Source organism: Ruditapes philippinarum, unplaced genomic scaffold (genome assembly GCF_026571515.1).
Source record: "Ruditapes philippinarum isolate M1 unplaced genomic scaffold, ASM2657151v2 ctg1249_1_1_1_1, whole genome shotgun sequence".
In the NCBI taxonomy this organism is placed as follows: domain Eukaryota; kingdom Metazoa; phylum Mollusca; class Bivalvia; order Venerida; family Veneridae; genus Ruditapes; species Ruditapes philippinarum.
The window spans coordinates 115,848-133,286 of record NW_026864552.1 but is presented as its reverse complement, the minus strand read 5'-3'; the positions used below and the strand labels follow the sequence as shown (position 1 = coordinate 133,286).

General features: G+C 34.1%; 1 protein-coding gene across 1 annotated transcript in view; it reads right to left on the bottom strand.

Moving 5' to 3' along the window:
- Positions 1-1,790: 1,790 nt before the first annotated feature.
- Positions 1,791-17,439, bottom strand: part of LOC132726049 (midasin-like) — a gene marked incomplete at its 3' end in the record, with an annotated part of 111,046 nt that continues 95,397 nt past the window's right edge. The window contains 20 exon segments of the mRNA XM_060711298.1: positions 1,791-1,947; positions 3,457-3,597; positions 4,199-4,303; positions 5,129-5,446; positions 5,996-6,101; positions 6,452-6,546; positions 7,080-7,175; positions 7,815-7,970; positions 8,439-8,524; positions 8,967-9,508; positions 10,093-10,280; positions 10,461-10,544; positions 10,975-11,211; positions 11,443-11,634; positions 12,758-13,133; positions 13,831-14,036; positions 14,374-14,508; positions 14,853-15,184; positions 15,642-15,949; positions 16,212-16,354. Of these exon segments, the coding sequence (XP_060567281.1) occupies positions 1,791-1,947; positions 3,457-3,597; positions 4,199-4,303; positions 5,129-5,446; positions 5,996-6,101; positions 6,452-6,546; positions 7,080-7,175; positions 7,815-7,970; positions 8,439-8,524; positions 8,967-9,508; positions 10,093-10,280; positions 10,461-10,544; positions 10,975-11,211; positions 11,443-11,634; positions 12,758-13,133; positions 13,831-14,036; positions 14,374-14,508; positions 14,853-15,184; positions 15,642-15,949; positions 16,212-16,354 (4,003 nt within the window).

The window sequence follows — 17,439 nt, the reverse complement described above, 5'->3', positions numbered from 1 at the left end:
GAAGAGAACTAATATTTTTAACAGTTACAGATTATGCTTACAGCAAAATTTAACAAGAGCTGTCGGTAGGACAGCAACGCTCGACTATTCTTAGTGTTTGATAGTAAAAAAAATGCTTGATACAGTTACCTCCTCCTGTTTACAGGTTGGGGTCATGATGGTGAACAAGTGTGCAAAGTTTCAAAGCCATATGTCAATGGACTTGAAAATATTTGAACTATTACAAAAACTTTAACGTAAATTCTAAGTCGAAAAAGGGGCATAATTCTGTCAAAATGCTTGATAGAGTTACCTCCTCTTGTCTACAGGTTGGGGTCATGATGGTGAACAAGTGTGCAAAGTTTCAAAGCCATATGTCAATGGACTTTGAAAATATTTGAACTATTACAAAAACTTTAACGTAAATTCTAAGTCGAAAAAGGGGCATAATTCTGTCAAAATGCTTGATAGAGTTACCTCCTCTTGTCTACAGGTTGGGGTCATGATAGTGAACAAGTGTGCAAAGTTTCAAAGCCATATGTCAATGGACTTTGAAAATATTTGAACTATTACAAAAACTTTAACGTAAATTCTAAGTCGAAAAAGGGGCATAATTCTGTCAAAATGCTTGATAGAGTTACCTCCTCTTGTCTACAGGTTGGGGTCATGATGGTGAACAAGTGTGCAAAGTTTCAAAGCCATATGTCAATGGACTTTGAAAATATTTGAACTATTACAAAAACTTTAACGTAAATTCTAAGTCGAAAAAGGGGCATAATTCTGTCAAAATGCTTGATAGAGTTACCTCCTCTTGTCTACAGGTTGGGGTCATGATGGTGAACAAGTGTGCAAAGTTTCAAAGCCATATGTCAATGGACTTTGAAAATATTTGAACTATTACAAAAACTTTAACGTAAATTCTAAGTCGAAAAGGGGCATAATTCTGTCAAAATGCTTGATAGAGTTACCTCCTCCTGTCTACAGGTTGGGGTCATGATGGTGAACAAGTGTGCAAAGTTTCAAAGCCATATGTCAATGGACTTTGAAAATATTTGAACTATTACAAAAACTTTAACCTAAATTCTAAGTCGAAAAAGGGGCATAATTCTGTCAAAATGCTTGATAGAGTTACCTCCTCCTGTCTACAGGTTGGGGTCATGATGGTGAACAAGTGTGCAAAGTTTCAAAGCCATATGTCTATGGACTTTGAAAATATTTGAACTATTACAAAAACTTTAACATAAGTGGTTACGCCGACGCCGACGCTCGGGTGACTGCAATAGCTCTACTTATTCTTATCGAATAGTCGAGCTAAAAATGAAGTAACACAACTAATTTCACAGGACTAGCACGTTTACTCTATATCAACAGAACAACTTCAAGCTAAGGTAACTGTTCAAAGGTGAAGATCTAACTGACTAATCATTTACTAAAAGTTTATAAAGCCATATATCTGCTGCAAAAATTAGGTGTTTAAATTTTATAAAAGACTACTTCGAAAATGCCTGTATGAAATTAATATGGTAGTATGTTGTCTTTAGAGCAAATCACTTGTGCACAAAATCTCTGCCAAAAGGTTAATAAAACCCTATTTAAAAGAGCAACCCAAAGTTATTAGCTTTGCCACCAGTACAGAGCTTCTACCTCTGTCAAGTCTGACCAGACTTTACACTGTTGGCTGGCAAATTTCTTATTTTTATCTTGATATCCCAAATTTTGATACAAGAAAATTCCAAAAATCGAAACTATATGAGTTTGTCCATTAAATACAGTAAGTTAGGAGTAAATGTAAAAGAACATAAAAATCCCACCTGTAAATGCGTCTAGGGTTATGATATTGTGACAATATTGTGCTGAGTTAACAATCTGTCTCCAATGCTTGTTTAATCGTGTACACAGATGTACAAGTTTATACTGTAGAGGGAATCTCTCCGCTGACAACAATACTGCCGTCTGCTGCTCCTTCACCTTCAAATATAGTCATTATTATCATTATTATCTTTATAGTCATTATTATCATTATTATCTTTATATCTATAACAACTAAAAAATATTGTTTTCCTAAATATCAGAATATGAAAAAAAGACAGAAGATAAGACAGTAATATAGATATTAAAATAATGCCATTAATACCTTATAATGTATTAAATAACAAAGATAGTTTCATCTGCATCATTTCATTTTCACCATAATTACAAATTTAAGAAAGATAATTATAATAACTAGAACTGCCACTATCATGGCGTGAAAACCCCCGCATACCACTTTGTCAGAATCAACAGTGGCCATTTAGAGCTCAAGGACAACCTCCCTGCCAAATCTGAGGTTACTAAGCCAGTGCATTGCTAAGTTATGTATTCTACATGCTTCAAATGTGAAAATGTCAATACATTGCGGACAGGACATTCTTTAGCAATTGAGAAGAAAAGCTTTTTTTTTGTCAAGGTCCCTGTGACCTTGACCTTTGACCCAGTGACTTCAAAATCAATAGGGGTCACCTTATAGTCATGATCAACATCCATACCAAATATGAAGACTGTGGGTCAAAGGAATCTTAAGTTAATGGGTGAACAAACTTTTTGAAGTCAAAGTCCCTATGACCTTGACCTTTGATCCAGTGACCTCAAAATCAAAAGGGGTCATCTACTAATCATGATCAACATCCATGCCAAATATGAAGACTGTGGGTCAAAGGAATCTAAAGTTATTGGGCAGACAAACTTTTTGAAGTCAAAGTCCCTGTGACCTTGACCTTTGACCTGGTGACCTCAAAATCAATAGGGGTCATCTACTAATCATGACTAACCTCCATGCCAGGTCAAAGGGGTCTTAAGTTATTGGGCGGACAAGCTTTTTGAAGTCAAGGCCCCTGTGACCTTGACCTTTGACCTGGTGACCTCAATATCATTAGGGGTCATCTACTAATCATGACTAACCTCCATGCCAAATATGACGACTGTAGGTCAAAGGAATCTTAAGTTTTTGGGCGGACAAGCTTTTTGAAGTCAAGGCCCCTGTGACCTTGACCTTTAACCTGGTGACCTCAAAATCAATAGGGATCATCTACTAATCATGACTAACCTCCATGCCAAATATGAAGACTAAGGGTCAAAGGAATCTTTAGTTATTGGGCGGACAAGAAAAAACCGACGGACAGCCGGACGGACGGACGAGCTGATTCCAGTATACCCCCCTTACAACTTTGTTGTGCAGGGGTATAATAATACGCTACAACTACACAAAATTAATACTTAGCTTGCCATTCTTTCATTTGGTCACAAATAAAAAAGGAAAATAAGCAATGCAAAAAAATATATTGCAAATTTGAATTTAAATTTAACATTTTGTAATACAATGTATTAATCAAGTATTAACAGCTGATATATTACTTATAAAGTGATTTTTTTTTCGTTTGTCTCAAAAAAGCTGTATTTATGCCTTTTGTTCTAATATAGAAAAAAATTTCTCAATCATACCTTGAACTGTTGTATCTGTCTTTGAAAGTTGTCTTGGTATTGACTCAATTTATCTGACCAAATAGAGTGATCTGCCCCTGATGTGGTAGAGCCAGTGTCTACATCTCCCATAATCCCCTTCACTGGCTGCTCCATAATACTCTATATTGAAAATGTGCAACTAATTAAAATGGTGTTGGAAGGAAAAAAAAAATATATATATATATAAGTGTGGACAAATAATTATTTGACATCAAATTTTGGCCTTATGACCTTAAACAAGCACATAGGAAGCATGGGTTCTGCACATGGGAACATTTTGCCAAGTTTGAAGAAAATCCTTCAATAGGTTGACACAAAATCTCTGACATTTGACCGTAATTGATGACCTTGAGCCAGCACAGCAGAAGCATGGATTGTGCATATCACCTTGTTGAAGTGAACATAGGAGCCAAGTTTAAAGAGTATAAGATTTATAGAGCAGACAAGAAATTTTGGAGAGGGCTGACTAAACTACCAACACTATAACATGGTTTCCAGTATAGACCACCTACTTCTCATTTATGTGATGGAGGTATAATGATAAACTAAAAACTTCTTTCCAAAATAATGAAAGAAATATTCAGCATTGAAAAAATAAAAAAAGTTTCAGTTTATACCAATTTATTTTTAGTTTGATTGTGTTGGAAGCTATAAGCTTATTGAAATACTCTTGAATCTCGAATATGGGAAAAAAAGTATTAAAGACTATATTTTGTTTTACCTGAAAATGTTTTATATGTTTATGCAATGTTCTGTGTGTTTTCTCAGTAGCCTGTTTCAGTGCCCAATAATTAATGTCTGACCAGCGTGCAATCTTTACAAATCCCTGAAAATATCAAACAATAATACACATGTATTTAATCAAATTTAGAGGTTATGACATGACATAACAAATGCATTATTAAACCATTACATTTATACATCAGTGTTTTATTCTATGAATATCTAAATTTCATACATGTCATCATGTTTTTTGTTTGTTTGGTTTAATGGTGCACAAATAAGGTCATATGACGCAGAAACAGGGAAGATGTTTTTGGCTAACATCTGGTGTAACAAACTTAAAGCAACACCAGGGGTCAAAATCTCATGACCAGCTGGAGCTAAGAAATGCATAGACTCCACTTATTCTAACCCAATTAGTCGTCTCTTATGATTATGCACTGTTAAACTGTGGCTGCAATTCTAATGCCTCAACCAGAAGAAGCAATCATTCTATCACTAGGGCACACATATTCATGGTAAATATTAATGAAAATATTAAACATTTTAACGTAATAATATCTATTATATTTACTCTTGGGCAGCCTCCAAATCTACTGTTGGCTGTTAAATGTCAAACCTCTATAATTAACAACTGACAATTCCAACACTCAAAACAGGGCAATGTTGCATATTGCAGATCAATCATCCTTAGTCTGCTAGCGGCAACTAATTCTACCCATGTGACCACTGCAGACCATCATCACCTGGTAAATCCGTCCCATCTGATCATGATTATGGTCTACACTGTTAGTTATTCAACTAGTAATTTACCTAAAAATGATGAATGGTTTTGTCCAGATTGAAGGATGGGCAATCCATTTGAGATATATAGGGTGGTAGGTATTAAAGACAATGACTAGAAACTTTGTAAACTTTGTTTACATACCTTAAGCTCTTTCTCCAAAGGTGCCCTCTGTCTATCAAGCTCTGCTTGTATGGATGGACTAAACCTAGAGTAAAACTGGTACATATTCCATAACACATTCTGCAGATCCTTTCTTACTGTTTCCATTGTTTCTGACAGTTGTGATTCTGTTGTTGTTATGGCAACAGATTGACCCTCAAATGTTGTCATGGTAACCAGATTGCAATGGAAACTCAGCAACATTTCAAGTCTAGTTTGAAAGTCACCGAGGGTACCTTGTTCGACAAAATGTTTCAGTGATTTGATTACATCATCCAGAGTGCTAGCTTCATCTGACTCCTGCAAACAGAAGACAATTATATCATAATACATGTATATTAAAAAGAAAACCTATATTAAAAAGAAAACCTATCATATGTATATCTATTAATCTTCAAACAAAACAATACTATTTACATAATCATTTAAATGGGGAAAAGGCTATTGATAGTTTTAAGATACTGTTTTTTTAAGCATGTTATTAAAGCTGCCATCCATAAAAACAAAATCAATGTTCCTGTTGATTGACGAGTCCATTTAAGATAAAGCCAACTTGCTGCTTAAGGTTAACCACATACTGACAGAGGGATAGACATCCGGATGGAGGGATCAATTACTATATGCCTGGGGGCATAAAAAGAAGTAAAATAGAAATGCTTTGCTTTTGATATTTTACAGAAATGGTATTACTAGTTCTATATGTTGTATTCTATTTTTCCAAACCTGGTATGTTAAATATACATGTACTAAAATATACATGTACTAATAAAAGTGTATGGTTAACTTGTACTTGTATTTTTTAAAAAAACACACCAAAAACGCCAAAACACTCTGTGACATCAATCCTACCTGAGGTTGTAAAATGGACATAACAACTTGATATAGATGGAACCACCATTTACTGGCTGAGGATCTATATTTATGTAACTCTGTGTCAAGTGCATTCAGCCAACAACTGTAAAATTAGGAAAACATAATTTATGGTTACACTTATCTGATATGTCAGTTATAACTGTAGTATAATCAAATAGGCAGTTCATTTTATAAAATGCTTTAAAAGAATTGGCCCTCTTAACTTCTTATGGCCATTATAACAGATCTATGCGACCATTACATAGTCCAGTCTGAACAAATGCATAACCTGACACTCATTGAACGCCACTCTTCTTTGATGATCTTGTTTTTCATATTTTTAGCAATGAAATGAAGGTCATTCTTGTGTGCTAGAAACAATGAAACTTGTGGATTGTTTTAGAGTCTGTACACAAATATGTAATGAAGTTGTTGGAATCAGAAGAAGCTTACCTTAATTCTAGTTTTCTCCATTGTACTATAAGTCTTGATATATCAGCTAACTGGGTTGCCATGGAAACATGTTGGGAAGCATTGCTCTCCCAATCCTGCAATTACAATAATGTTTATGTGACTTATTAAGACTTCAAAACTAAGCTGGTTTATTTAGGCCTGCAAGATGTTAAAAGAGCCCTTCAAAAAGATGCTTTGTTGACTTTTACAGTAATCATTCAACGTATTACCGCATTACCATTATTTCTGCATGCTTAAAACTACAATGGTTAGTATCTTACATGAAAAGCCACAATCTGATTACAATCAGCTCCTAAATAACGGCACACATCCGATGACCACTGATAGGTTACCACCTTCTTGTTATATTTCAAACAGCTTATCATCGGCGAGCATGCACAATTTTGGAAGTGATAAAGTTTCTAATTTTAACTGCTGGAAAACCAATACTGAGTAGATAATTTCATGATTTCAAGAACAAACATGGCATTGTCCATACAGCCGGCAGGTAAACTGGTAAAACAATCTTGCCCTTTAAATGAAACAAATATGGTGGCATTCAGATCTTCATGCAAGAAATAACTTAAATCAGATTGGAAAACGGACAAAGACAAAATGTTATAAATACCTGTGCTGTTTGTAGAAGTAACTCAATACCAGTAAGAAATTTCATCACAGGACTTGTGATAGGGAAACTTTCTATTCTTTCCATTATCTCACACAACTGTAAATAAATTAAATATACAACTGCAAATAATTACATACATAAGAATGAATTAAGTTGCTTAGACAATAATAAATTGCTAAACTACATGTACCTTAATTCCAAGACAATATTGAACAAACAAAAAAACACAGTACAAATTCAAAATTTGTTTAGTTGATACTTATGACTAAGAAATTTTGTACATTCTTAATGGAAAAAAAACAAACATGGATAATGATGATTCTATTTTTCACAGTGGGAAAAGATCACAAGAAACACTATGATTTCTATTTGAAAGTAAAACAGTCAATATTGTAGAATATGACAGCATTTTTAATACAGCTACAAAAGTGTATAACAATCTTAATCAAGATTTAGTATTATTATGGACACGGTTTAAAAAGCGCCATTTTACAGCACAGAACCAGTTATACAAAAAATGTGTGTTTTCACAAAAAATCTTATTGATTTCTTGCTATGCTATGAATTTTTTTGTAAATTATATATATTATGTCATAGATTGTATTAAACTTGTGCTTGTGAACTATCAAGAATGAGAGACAAATACATGATGTATAAATCATTATATTCATTTTACCAATGACATCAAACAAGTTAGCATAAAATTACATGAATCTAACTTGTTTTCAACATTACCTGTTTTAGAGTAGGATGGTCAGGCCATTCTTGCTGAAGTTCATGGACACGTACACGTAGACAATTTAGAACAGGCAAACATTGTATAACTTCAGGAACATTGGTATCATGGTAAATGTCATAAACATTTCTGTCAGGCACAAGTGGACTTGAACACTGAAATTATTTACACAGATAAAAATAACATTAAAAGCTTTTTAGAGTGTTATTCCTGTTCCTCCTGGTTGAAGCTTACATCAGGATTAACATTTTTCCAATCATTTGAGCAGTTAAGGAATGGCAGTGAAGGAAATGGTTTTCAGTCAGTAAAATTCTGTATCTACTTGACAAGTTCAAGTAAAAAACATAGAAGAAATATGTCACAGTCAAAAACTTCATTTATTTGGAGTAATATTGGTGTATAAATTTGTGTAATATTATATACCATCAACATGTGGATCTTGGTTCAAGTCGGTCTAGATGCACATTAAACACATAGTGAAAGCCCTAAATAAACAAATGCAATCATGACAAATGAAATTTTACTTACTTCCTGCTTTCAAAATGACATATGAACAGAAAATTTTCAAATAGGAGAAAGGTGTCTGATTACAAGTTTGTCTTTGTGGTTATATAATTGTTTACCTGTTGGTTGGCTTGAAGAATATAGAACTGTTGTACTGCTGACACCACCAGATGTCCTCCCAATAGCTCTTTATCTACACTACTACCTAAAATACAAGATGTATTGTTACTTGTTGAAAACGAGTAAATAAATGGTTTAATTTCTTTCTTTTTTTTCAACATTTACTTCCTTTTTAATATCATGACATATCTATGACTCATATAACTCTGGAACGTAAATTTTCTAAACTAAAAGTATGAATTTTTAATTTAAGTATTAATACTAAATGGACTTACATTCTGTAATTTACAATGAAAAACATTGACTATTATTTAATCATGTGAAAAAATAGATATTCATGCATGATATGTATACATTTATATGCTCTTTTGATCTAAAGAATTCTTAACAGAAAGATTTTGGGTCAACTTAAGCCTAAAAAGTAATCTTTTTTGTTGAAAATGTTCTTTAAACATGAATATAATTGTGCTTTTGTCTACTGTGTTTAACTAATATGATTAACTTGCATAGGAGCACTATAAACTTACTCAGAACATCTATTAGTTGCTTGGACAGACAAGAAGCTGCAGTGTAACTTGACAGAATTGGTTTGATCCAATCATGTAGTTGCAGAGGCTCAACTTTGATTGGCTGATACCAGTCTGTGTTGACCAGGTGCTTGTAAAGCTTCTGATAGACAAGGAAGATCTGTGTCATCTGTGTGCTTGTCACTTTGAAAGTAACATCTGCTGCAGCTTCTGTTACAGGTTCATCTTCCTTACGAACAGTGGAATCTTCAAAAGATTTAGGTCCAACCAGATCAACAAAGTCTTGTGTAAATTGAGGGAAGTTTTCCTGGAAGTCGGCCTCTTGTTGCTCCTCCTCACTTCTCTCATCTCCATGTACCTGTGACTTGTAGCGATACAGAACAGCATCCTCTTCCTCCTTGGCCTTCCTTTCCTCTTCTGCCTGTTGCCATGACAACACATACATCTCCAGAATCTTGGTCAAGGTCATCACAAGGTCAGAGGTCAACTCCTTCCTTATGCTGACGGCATTGTGTACCATAAACAAGCAACTAGATAACACACTGAAAAATAATTATGTTTTACTTTGATCTTAAAAATGTCTGCTATCATGATAATCAAAATAGAATTTGCATCTTTGAACTATAAGGCTTTAAACAACACTTTAAAATGCCTAACATCAAAATAATATTTTTTGATATGACCTCCCGCTGATCCCTGAAATAAAATTTCTATGTTCAATTTTGTATGATGAGTAAATTATTCATTAAACTTTCTCCAAAAGCATAATTATGATCTTTGATCCAATAACAATTATGATCTTTGATCCAATAACATTACCATTGAAATAATGATTTTTTGTATCTTGGGTATTTGTTTTTATGCTGATTTTAACACTCATTTGGTCATGTCTCGGCAATCTGTCCACCTAATATGCTTTCCTGGATAACAAACCAGTGTTTATCAATATCTCCACAAGTGCCCAACTACTATTTCATCAGCAGTGAGAGTCTAAATAACCAATAGACACCATGTCCGGGATTGATTGTCATGGAGAAATTTCATCTTGCCCGAGGATCAAACCAGAAACCAGAAGTTACAATTCTACTGCTCTTCTTATTCAGGTAAGAACATTCTATAATTTTACCTGTCTGAAGCAACTTGTGACAGGTTAATTTCCTCAGATTCTGATTGAGAAAGAGCTGTTTTCATCAAACTGAGGCTGGTGTCAGAGGTCAAGGTCATTGCTAAATGATGACATGAAGGTTGTTGATGTGACAAAGTTGGAAACTTGCCCACTAAAACAACAATCTTCTCTAGGCAAGCTTTTGCTGTCTGAAATTAAAAGAATGATAACTTTTCTATATGATATTATCGACATAAGTCATGAAATCTTTGATATATTAACACAAGGTTACTACAGATAAGTTTTTTACACAATGTCATGTTAAAGATATTGAATGACTTTAAACAAAAACAGATTTCTTTGAGACATTTATATACATGTATACTTACTGCTACATCAGCTGTTTTGACAAGTTGTTTCAGCAGAATATTTTGTCTAGCTGTATGAGACAATACACTCATACCATGGACCATCTGAAAAAGTAAACAATCAATAAATATATCTCATAAATGAGACCATTAACTCTAAACCTCCTGAATTCCTTCAATGGACTTGTGCAGGTTACATTTCCGAACTGTTCATTTTTATTATTGGATGAAAATCCTAAGTTGGTCAGGCAACTGTATTAGGGTCTGGTCAGACTGCATGGTTGAACAGACTGGTCTGGCTCTATGTTGGTGACAACGGATACAATTAAACCATTGCCGTTCCAACACTGGAAGGATTAAGAACCGTAATATTATCAAGATTTTTTTTTACTCAACAAATCACTTACAAGCAGGAAAAATTAGAGATATAATATTAAAACAGGATTTAATACAGAATTTAAAACAGTGTAATACAAACATTTCTTCAAGTCCCTCAAGTTATAACATATTGACATCAATGGTGTTATATACTGACCTGTTGTATTGCTGACAAGAAAGGTGCAGTTATATCTCTGTATAGAGGATATTCTGCTTCTACAGTCTCTATGAACTTGTCCTGTGACCTTTCCCATAATTCCACTTCCTGTAGTGCAGTCATGTTTTTGGACGGTCTGTTTATCTGAGCTTTAAGTTTCTTCACAAGTTTGGCAACATTTTCAGTAGATGATACACTCTCCATAAAGTTTCGAATATCTACCACCAACTGATTATACTGTAATTAAAGAATAATGTTATAACTTATAAGTAAACTCCACACAAAGTTACTCTCAAACACTTTCATAGACCTCATTATTTAATTATATAAAACTTTGCCCAGTTTTATAATAAAAGCATTAAATGATAATCTAAATGAAAGTTCAATAAAGTTATCTACTCCATTGGCTACACAAGCATTTCTTTGAATCATGCAACAAGTCTTATCTTCGTGGCAATAATACATTACCTGTGATGGTGAAGGTCTGTATGCAACTTGTTTTTCCAGGTCCTCTATCTGAGCTTTCAGTTTATCAGACTGGTTTCTAAGGTACTGTACACGAGGGTGAACCAGTCCAGATGAAACTTCTAATAGGTCATGACCTGTAACCAGTCTATGGTGCATACACAATACTTCCAGCTCTGTATCAATATCTCCTAACTAAAAACATACAAAAAGGGTATTGTTTATAAATATAATATGAAATTAGGCAAAGCCTATGAACGGGGGAAGTCGTTAAAAAATTCCTTTCATTTTTCTGTTTTAACCCATTACTTCATATACACGCCTTTTAACGCCTTTTTCACCCCCCCCCCTTTTTGTTGTCTCAAATGATGGAAAAATGCCTTATTTAGGCCCCCAACACTTGTTTTTGTTTGAGAAATGTTGTTAAAAAAAGTGACCTCTTTTTCGGCGCGGCCCCCCAACCAAAAGATACATCAGGGGGTTGCCAGAAGGGGGATGTGCCCCCTTCTGTTTGGGGGGGTTTGAAGGGGGGCGGAGTCCCCCTCATCGCCAAGAAAATTTTGGACTTGTGAGAGGCTGTAAATGACCCCAGATTGATCATAAGGTAACGTGTAACCAACGCTGAAAAGCATTTGACTCTATCTCAATCCATTGAGAAGTTGCAGCACTTTGAAATCAATTTTGATGGAAAAAATCAACGCAAAATAGTGATTTTTGGCAATTTTGAGATGTCCCCTCGTTGCCATGGTAACAGACAATTTAAGCCTGAGCATGTTGTTGCAAGGGCAATGGTCCAGTCAACATTTGTGCCAAGTTTGATTAGTGTTGAAGCAGTTTTTATAGTATTATAGCAATTTGAACTTGTAACGGGAGACTTTTCAATGAAAACAGCCATTTTTCACAAAATGCTCATAAAGTAATGGGTTAAAGGTGTCATTCGGTATTTCATGCACCACTTCCGTTTTCACTCGGAACACTCGACTATTATTATTAAGCCGAAAAGTTGAGATTCGTTCTTTTGCCCTAAAACTGAGTGCACGGGAAAGTTAATGCGATAGTTGGCATGTTAGTTATTATAGTCTTGTCATTATACTGATTTTATTTTTCTAAAGAATCAGGACTAAAGCTGTTATAATGTTCTGCTAGCAGAAGTCCGTCATATTTTTTCAGCAAATACAAGAAGATTTTTGAGCTTCATCTAAAAGGCTTGACAGTGATTTAACTCAAAGAAGTTTTTTTCTATATTAAATTGGTCAAGCCTTAAAAATTCTGATAATCTGTAGGAATTTTTTATATTTTACTAGTAAATATTACCAACCTCGTCTCTTAGCAACTGTAGTTTTATTGTCACCTTCTCTACAGGATCTACAGGTCCCTGTGGTGCTAGCATTCTCATACTGAATTGTCCCAGATTAATCCACGCAACTCCCAGTGCACCTAAGTCATGTGACTGATCAGTTATCACAGCCTGCATGCTTGTACGAACATTGTTCAGTTGTTCACTGCTGGTTGTGTCTAGATGAGAACAACATCTTGTCAGAAGTTGATCAAGGTCTTCAAATGATTTCTGTGAGATATCTGATGTAGACAGTGTATCTAACATACGTGATAACTCTTGATCTGTGTCCATCAGAGGTTTGCAGGATTTCAGTGTATGTACCAACGATGCATATAGACTTGACATGTCTAGAGCTCTGCAAGAAAATGATGTTATAAAGATTTAAATCTATTTTATACAAAAACCAAAAAAAAAATATTGATCAGTTGAAAAAGATATAGTTAAAGAAACTGTTTTTCCCCCTATAAATTAAAATCAACAAAAATAAATTTTACTTACAAGCCCTCTTGGCATTTACTTTGACCAACAAATATTTAGGTCAACATGAATAATTGTTTTTATCATAGCTGCAGCATACTACCTCAACAAACATTGTGACATATGAACAGCATGGGAAGTGGAAAAATTACACCACACTCACAGTCTTCAGATTCTACCTTGGAGTAAATTGTTATCTCAAAACAATAAATAGAGGATATTAAATGAGTAAGTTTATTACCGTATTTCTGGCGAGCATAATATTATTTTATTAAACGAGTTCAATAAATTTAATAATGAGCTTTCCAAATTTAATATTCTATTTATCACAAACCCAAAATAAAGATTGTTTTGGGTGAAAAAGAACCATTTTTCATTGGCCCGACTTTAGTATAACGCTAATAAAGCACGTCATACGCTATGTTTATATACTGTAAATAACGTCACATCAAAATATATGTACGGACCTGCATTACCATTTTTAAGCAGTTGCAAAAGCAGCACGGTTATGTGATAAGAAACCAAATCTAATTTTTTGATTTCATTAAGAAAGGTTAGTGACTGACTATACTAACTGTGGTTGTTTATGACCGTCACTGTAATCTCCAACATGTGCCCAAATATGTCTGGATATGTGAGACATCTGAGTGATTTCCCTTGTGTAACTCTTCAATGGAGCACTGATCTTCACATTGGAGGGAATTGTCACGGTTACACTGTCGTCTGCTCTGGATAACAGGTTACTCAGCATGAACGACAATACAGCTTGATGCATGTTCAACTGAAATTTAAATGAATTATGAATGATTGTCATCTTAAAACAATGGTACACTTCCTAAAGGACTTTATTTAGTAGGGACAAAATCTACTAAAAACACATTACATTCTATGTTTAATTATACTTTACCAATTATTAAAAATTCTTTTATGAGAAAGAAAATTTCCTTTTCAAACAGGTTTTATTTAAAACATATTTGGCTATGTTAGCTTTTGTTTTTGGTACAGATATTACTGTACATAAGACAAACAATTCTGTCCAAAAATGAATGTGTGTTTGCACAATTTATTATTTATAATTCTTTGTACTTTTGTTATGAGATGATGCAAGAAATGTTTACCTTTTTACTACTGCTAATGTCTTCTGGGGCCTGCTTAGGTAAATCTGACCATTCTAGCCAGTATGTTGTATTGTTAACTGCACAACAATGTCTGATTCTATATAAAACATGCCTGACAGTGGCTGGTAGTGACACCTGTAACAAAAGATATATTTAATAAACAACATGTATATTAGTGATCTATACATGTACTTCAATACTTCTGTATGAAAGAATTCAATTTATTTGTTTCTGTATCTTTAATGTTTAAACATCATACTAATGTACATGGCGTCATATATATTAGACTTGTGTTTTATACCTGTAAATTTTCTGATGGATATACAATCATTTTCCACTGAAGAAATGCAAAATATACATTCATGTAATATTCTCCTTATTATTCATTTATTTATCAAAATTTTTATAACAGAATTCTTTAACACAATGAATTAAACAATACAATTTAAAAAATATTCGAAAAAATCTTTCATTCATACCTCTTTTTCATTTGTCATGTTCATCAGGAAGCTAAGGTCTGTAGGAGACATGGGTGTGAACTGTGCTGCATAATCGACCAATGACTGAGCTCTCTCATTATCTGACTGGGTCACACAAAGGTCACCAAGCATCCTCCAACTTCCCAGAATTGAAGAGTATTCAAACAAGGGCCATAACTGTACAAAGTCTAGAGGTAGCTGTATTTGCCTCTTGCTGTCATCTGATTTGTTACTTTGAGATTCAGCATCTGTTTCCATGGTAACTCCATCTGTTTCCATGTTAATAAGGCCATGGTCTCTAAGAAGTTCTTGTAATACATGAATAGCTTTCTCTGCAAACAAATGAAACTTTGTGATATTACAAATAGTATTTAAAATCAAAACATGTGTCAAAGGAATCAGCTTTTTCTACATTTATTTTATTTGAACATTTAATAATATTAATTTGCTCTGACAAACACATTTGCTTTTGTAGGTGTTTACAGTAATAATATCATATTTAAGTCTTGGATATTGTGTACATGACACAAATCTACAGGAGGTATGGGTTAAAGCATATTAGATGCTTTGAATTAGATTAGCCCCGGTCCTGCTGAACTTGTAAATGAACATGTTCTGTTTTGAATACAGGACAGTTTTTGTTCGAATTGGCAGGGTTTTAATGTCAAATTATAAAACTGAACATTTAACAATATTGATCCTAGTCAGCTGGGCTGGATCTTTATATAAGTGAAACAGTAAAGATTTTATCTCTGCTACCATAAGTAAGAATTAGTAAGGGTTTTTTACCTTTCATTTCAAGATCTTCATTTCCTGATCCTACCAGTAGACATTGGCAAGCTTCCAGAAGAAAGTGTTGTCTGCTTTGTATCAACTTCACCTTTGGTGTATTGAGGAGTTCTGACTTTGTACAACTAAAGTCAAGCAACTTGAACAGTCTGACAGCTTTAACTGTCAATTCTGCATCAGTTTCACTTGAATATGGGGCAGGATGACCCCATGACCTCCAGAACTTTATGAATAACTTCCACTTCCTGTCATCTTTCCCCAGAATTCCTTGTAGTATAGTAACAATGGGTGACACATTTAGACTATCACTGAAAAACAAATAAGCTACACTTAAAAACCATGATTTTTTTTAGAAACAAAATTGTCTTTTGTGATTGAATTACATATAAAAATGTTACCAACTGTTCAATCAACTTATCAAATACTAAATGAATGAATAAATTAAACCATCATAATGTACCAACTAAGAATAACATTTTACTTAATCACCAAGAGAGTAAGACTTCAAACAAATCATTTTATGAAAACTCCTCATCATTAAAACCAATTATCATTTCACTATTACTATACCTTAAGTTTCCAAGGGAACCATCCAACAACTTCTTGTGTAGCCATTTCCAGAAGAGTGCCAGTCTAGAAGCTGCCTCAGGACTGTGTAACGTGGTAGCAGCTGATTCATACAGCCTGTATATCCATTGTAACCCTTCCAGTACCTGTAACATATTCAAAACAGTAACTTAATCTTTATCCTAGTGAGTTTGTGCGATAGACTTGATGCTTCAAATTTTTGTTTTGTTTGTTAGGTCTTAAGGGGCACCAACAAAATCTAGGTCATATGGAGCCAAAACAGGAAAGATACAAACTTAAAGCAACACCAGGGGTGAAACCACCTCACCCGCTGGAGCTAAGAGATGCATAGACTACAGTAATTTCAAAGCCATTTAGCTGCCTCTTACAATCACGCAGGGTTGAATGGTGGCTACAATTCTGATGCCTAACCCCGTAAAGGCAACCCCCCAGCCACAAAGGGAAGCTGCTTCAAATTTAAAAACTTAAGAAATTTCAGTTATGAGAATATTAAAATTAAGTAGCTATTGAGTATTGAGCAAGGTCAGGCTGAACAAAAATGAATTTCATCTGTCAAAACTAAAAACATAGTCAAAGCCAATATAACTGTAAGCATTCTATGTATGTTAAGCATAAACAAATATACACTGTTTGATGTCAATTCTTTATCTCAACCATAGAATAAAGGTAGATTAAAGTTCAGAAAACAATTTATGTGAAACAAATGTGTGAACTAAAATCAATAAAACATTGTCCAAACTCTAAACTAGAACTATCACTAAATGTGATTAATACCCCCGCAAGACTGCTTTGGAAATAAGGAAGTTACTAGTCACTAGTTACTAGTAACGGAATACCTTGCAAAAGAATTGAAATACAGTTATGGTTATGGGCAATTAAAGATAGTTGTGGTTCCTGTATGTTGCATTTGCTTTTAATGTGGTTGACTATTGATGAAGTTTTATTGAATTACTCTGTAATAAGTCCAGAAAGAGTTACGCTTCTTGAGCACTGCACTTCCCCTCATTGCACTTGACCATTGTATGAAGTTGCATTAAATATTAGTTTTTAAGTTATGCACCGGACAAGGAAAAGAACAAAGGGCAATAACTCTACAAATACTGAAAATGGAGTTATGTTTATTTTTACTGCACTTCCTCTCATTGCCCTTTACCATTGTATGAAGTTGTACTGAATTCCAACTACTAGTTTTCAAGTTATGCACTGGACA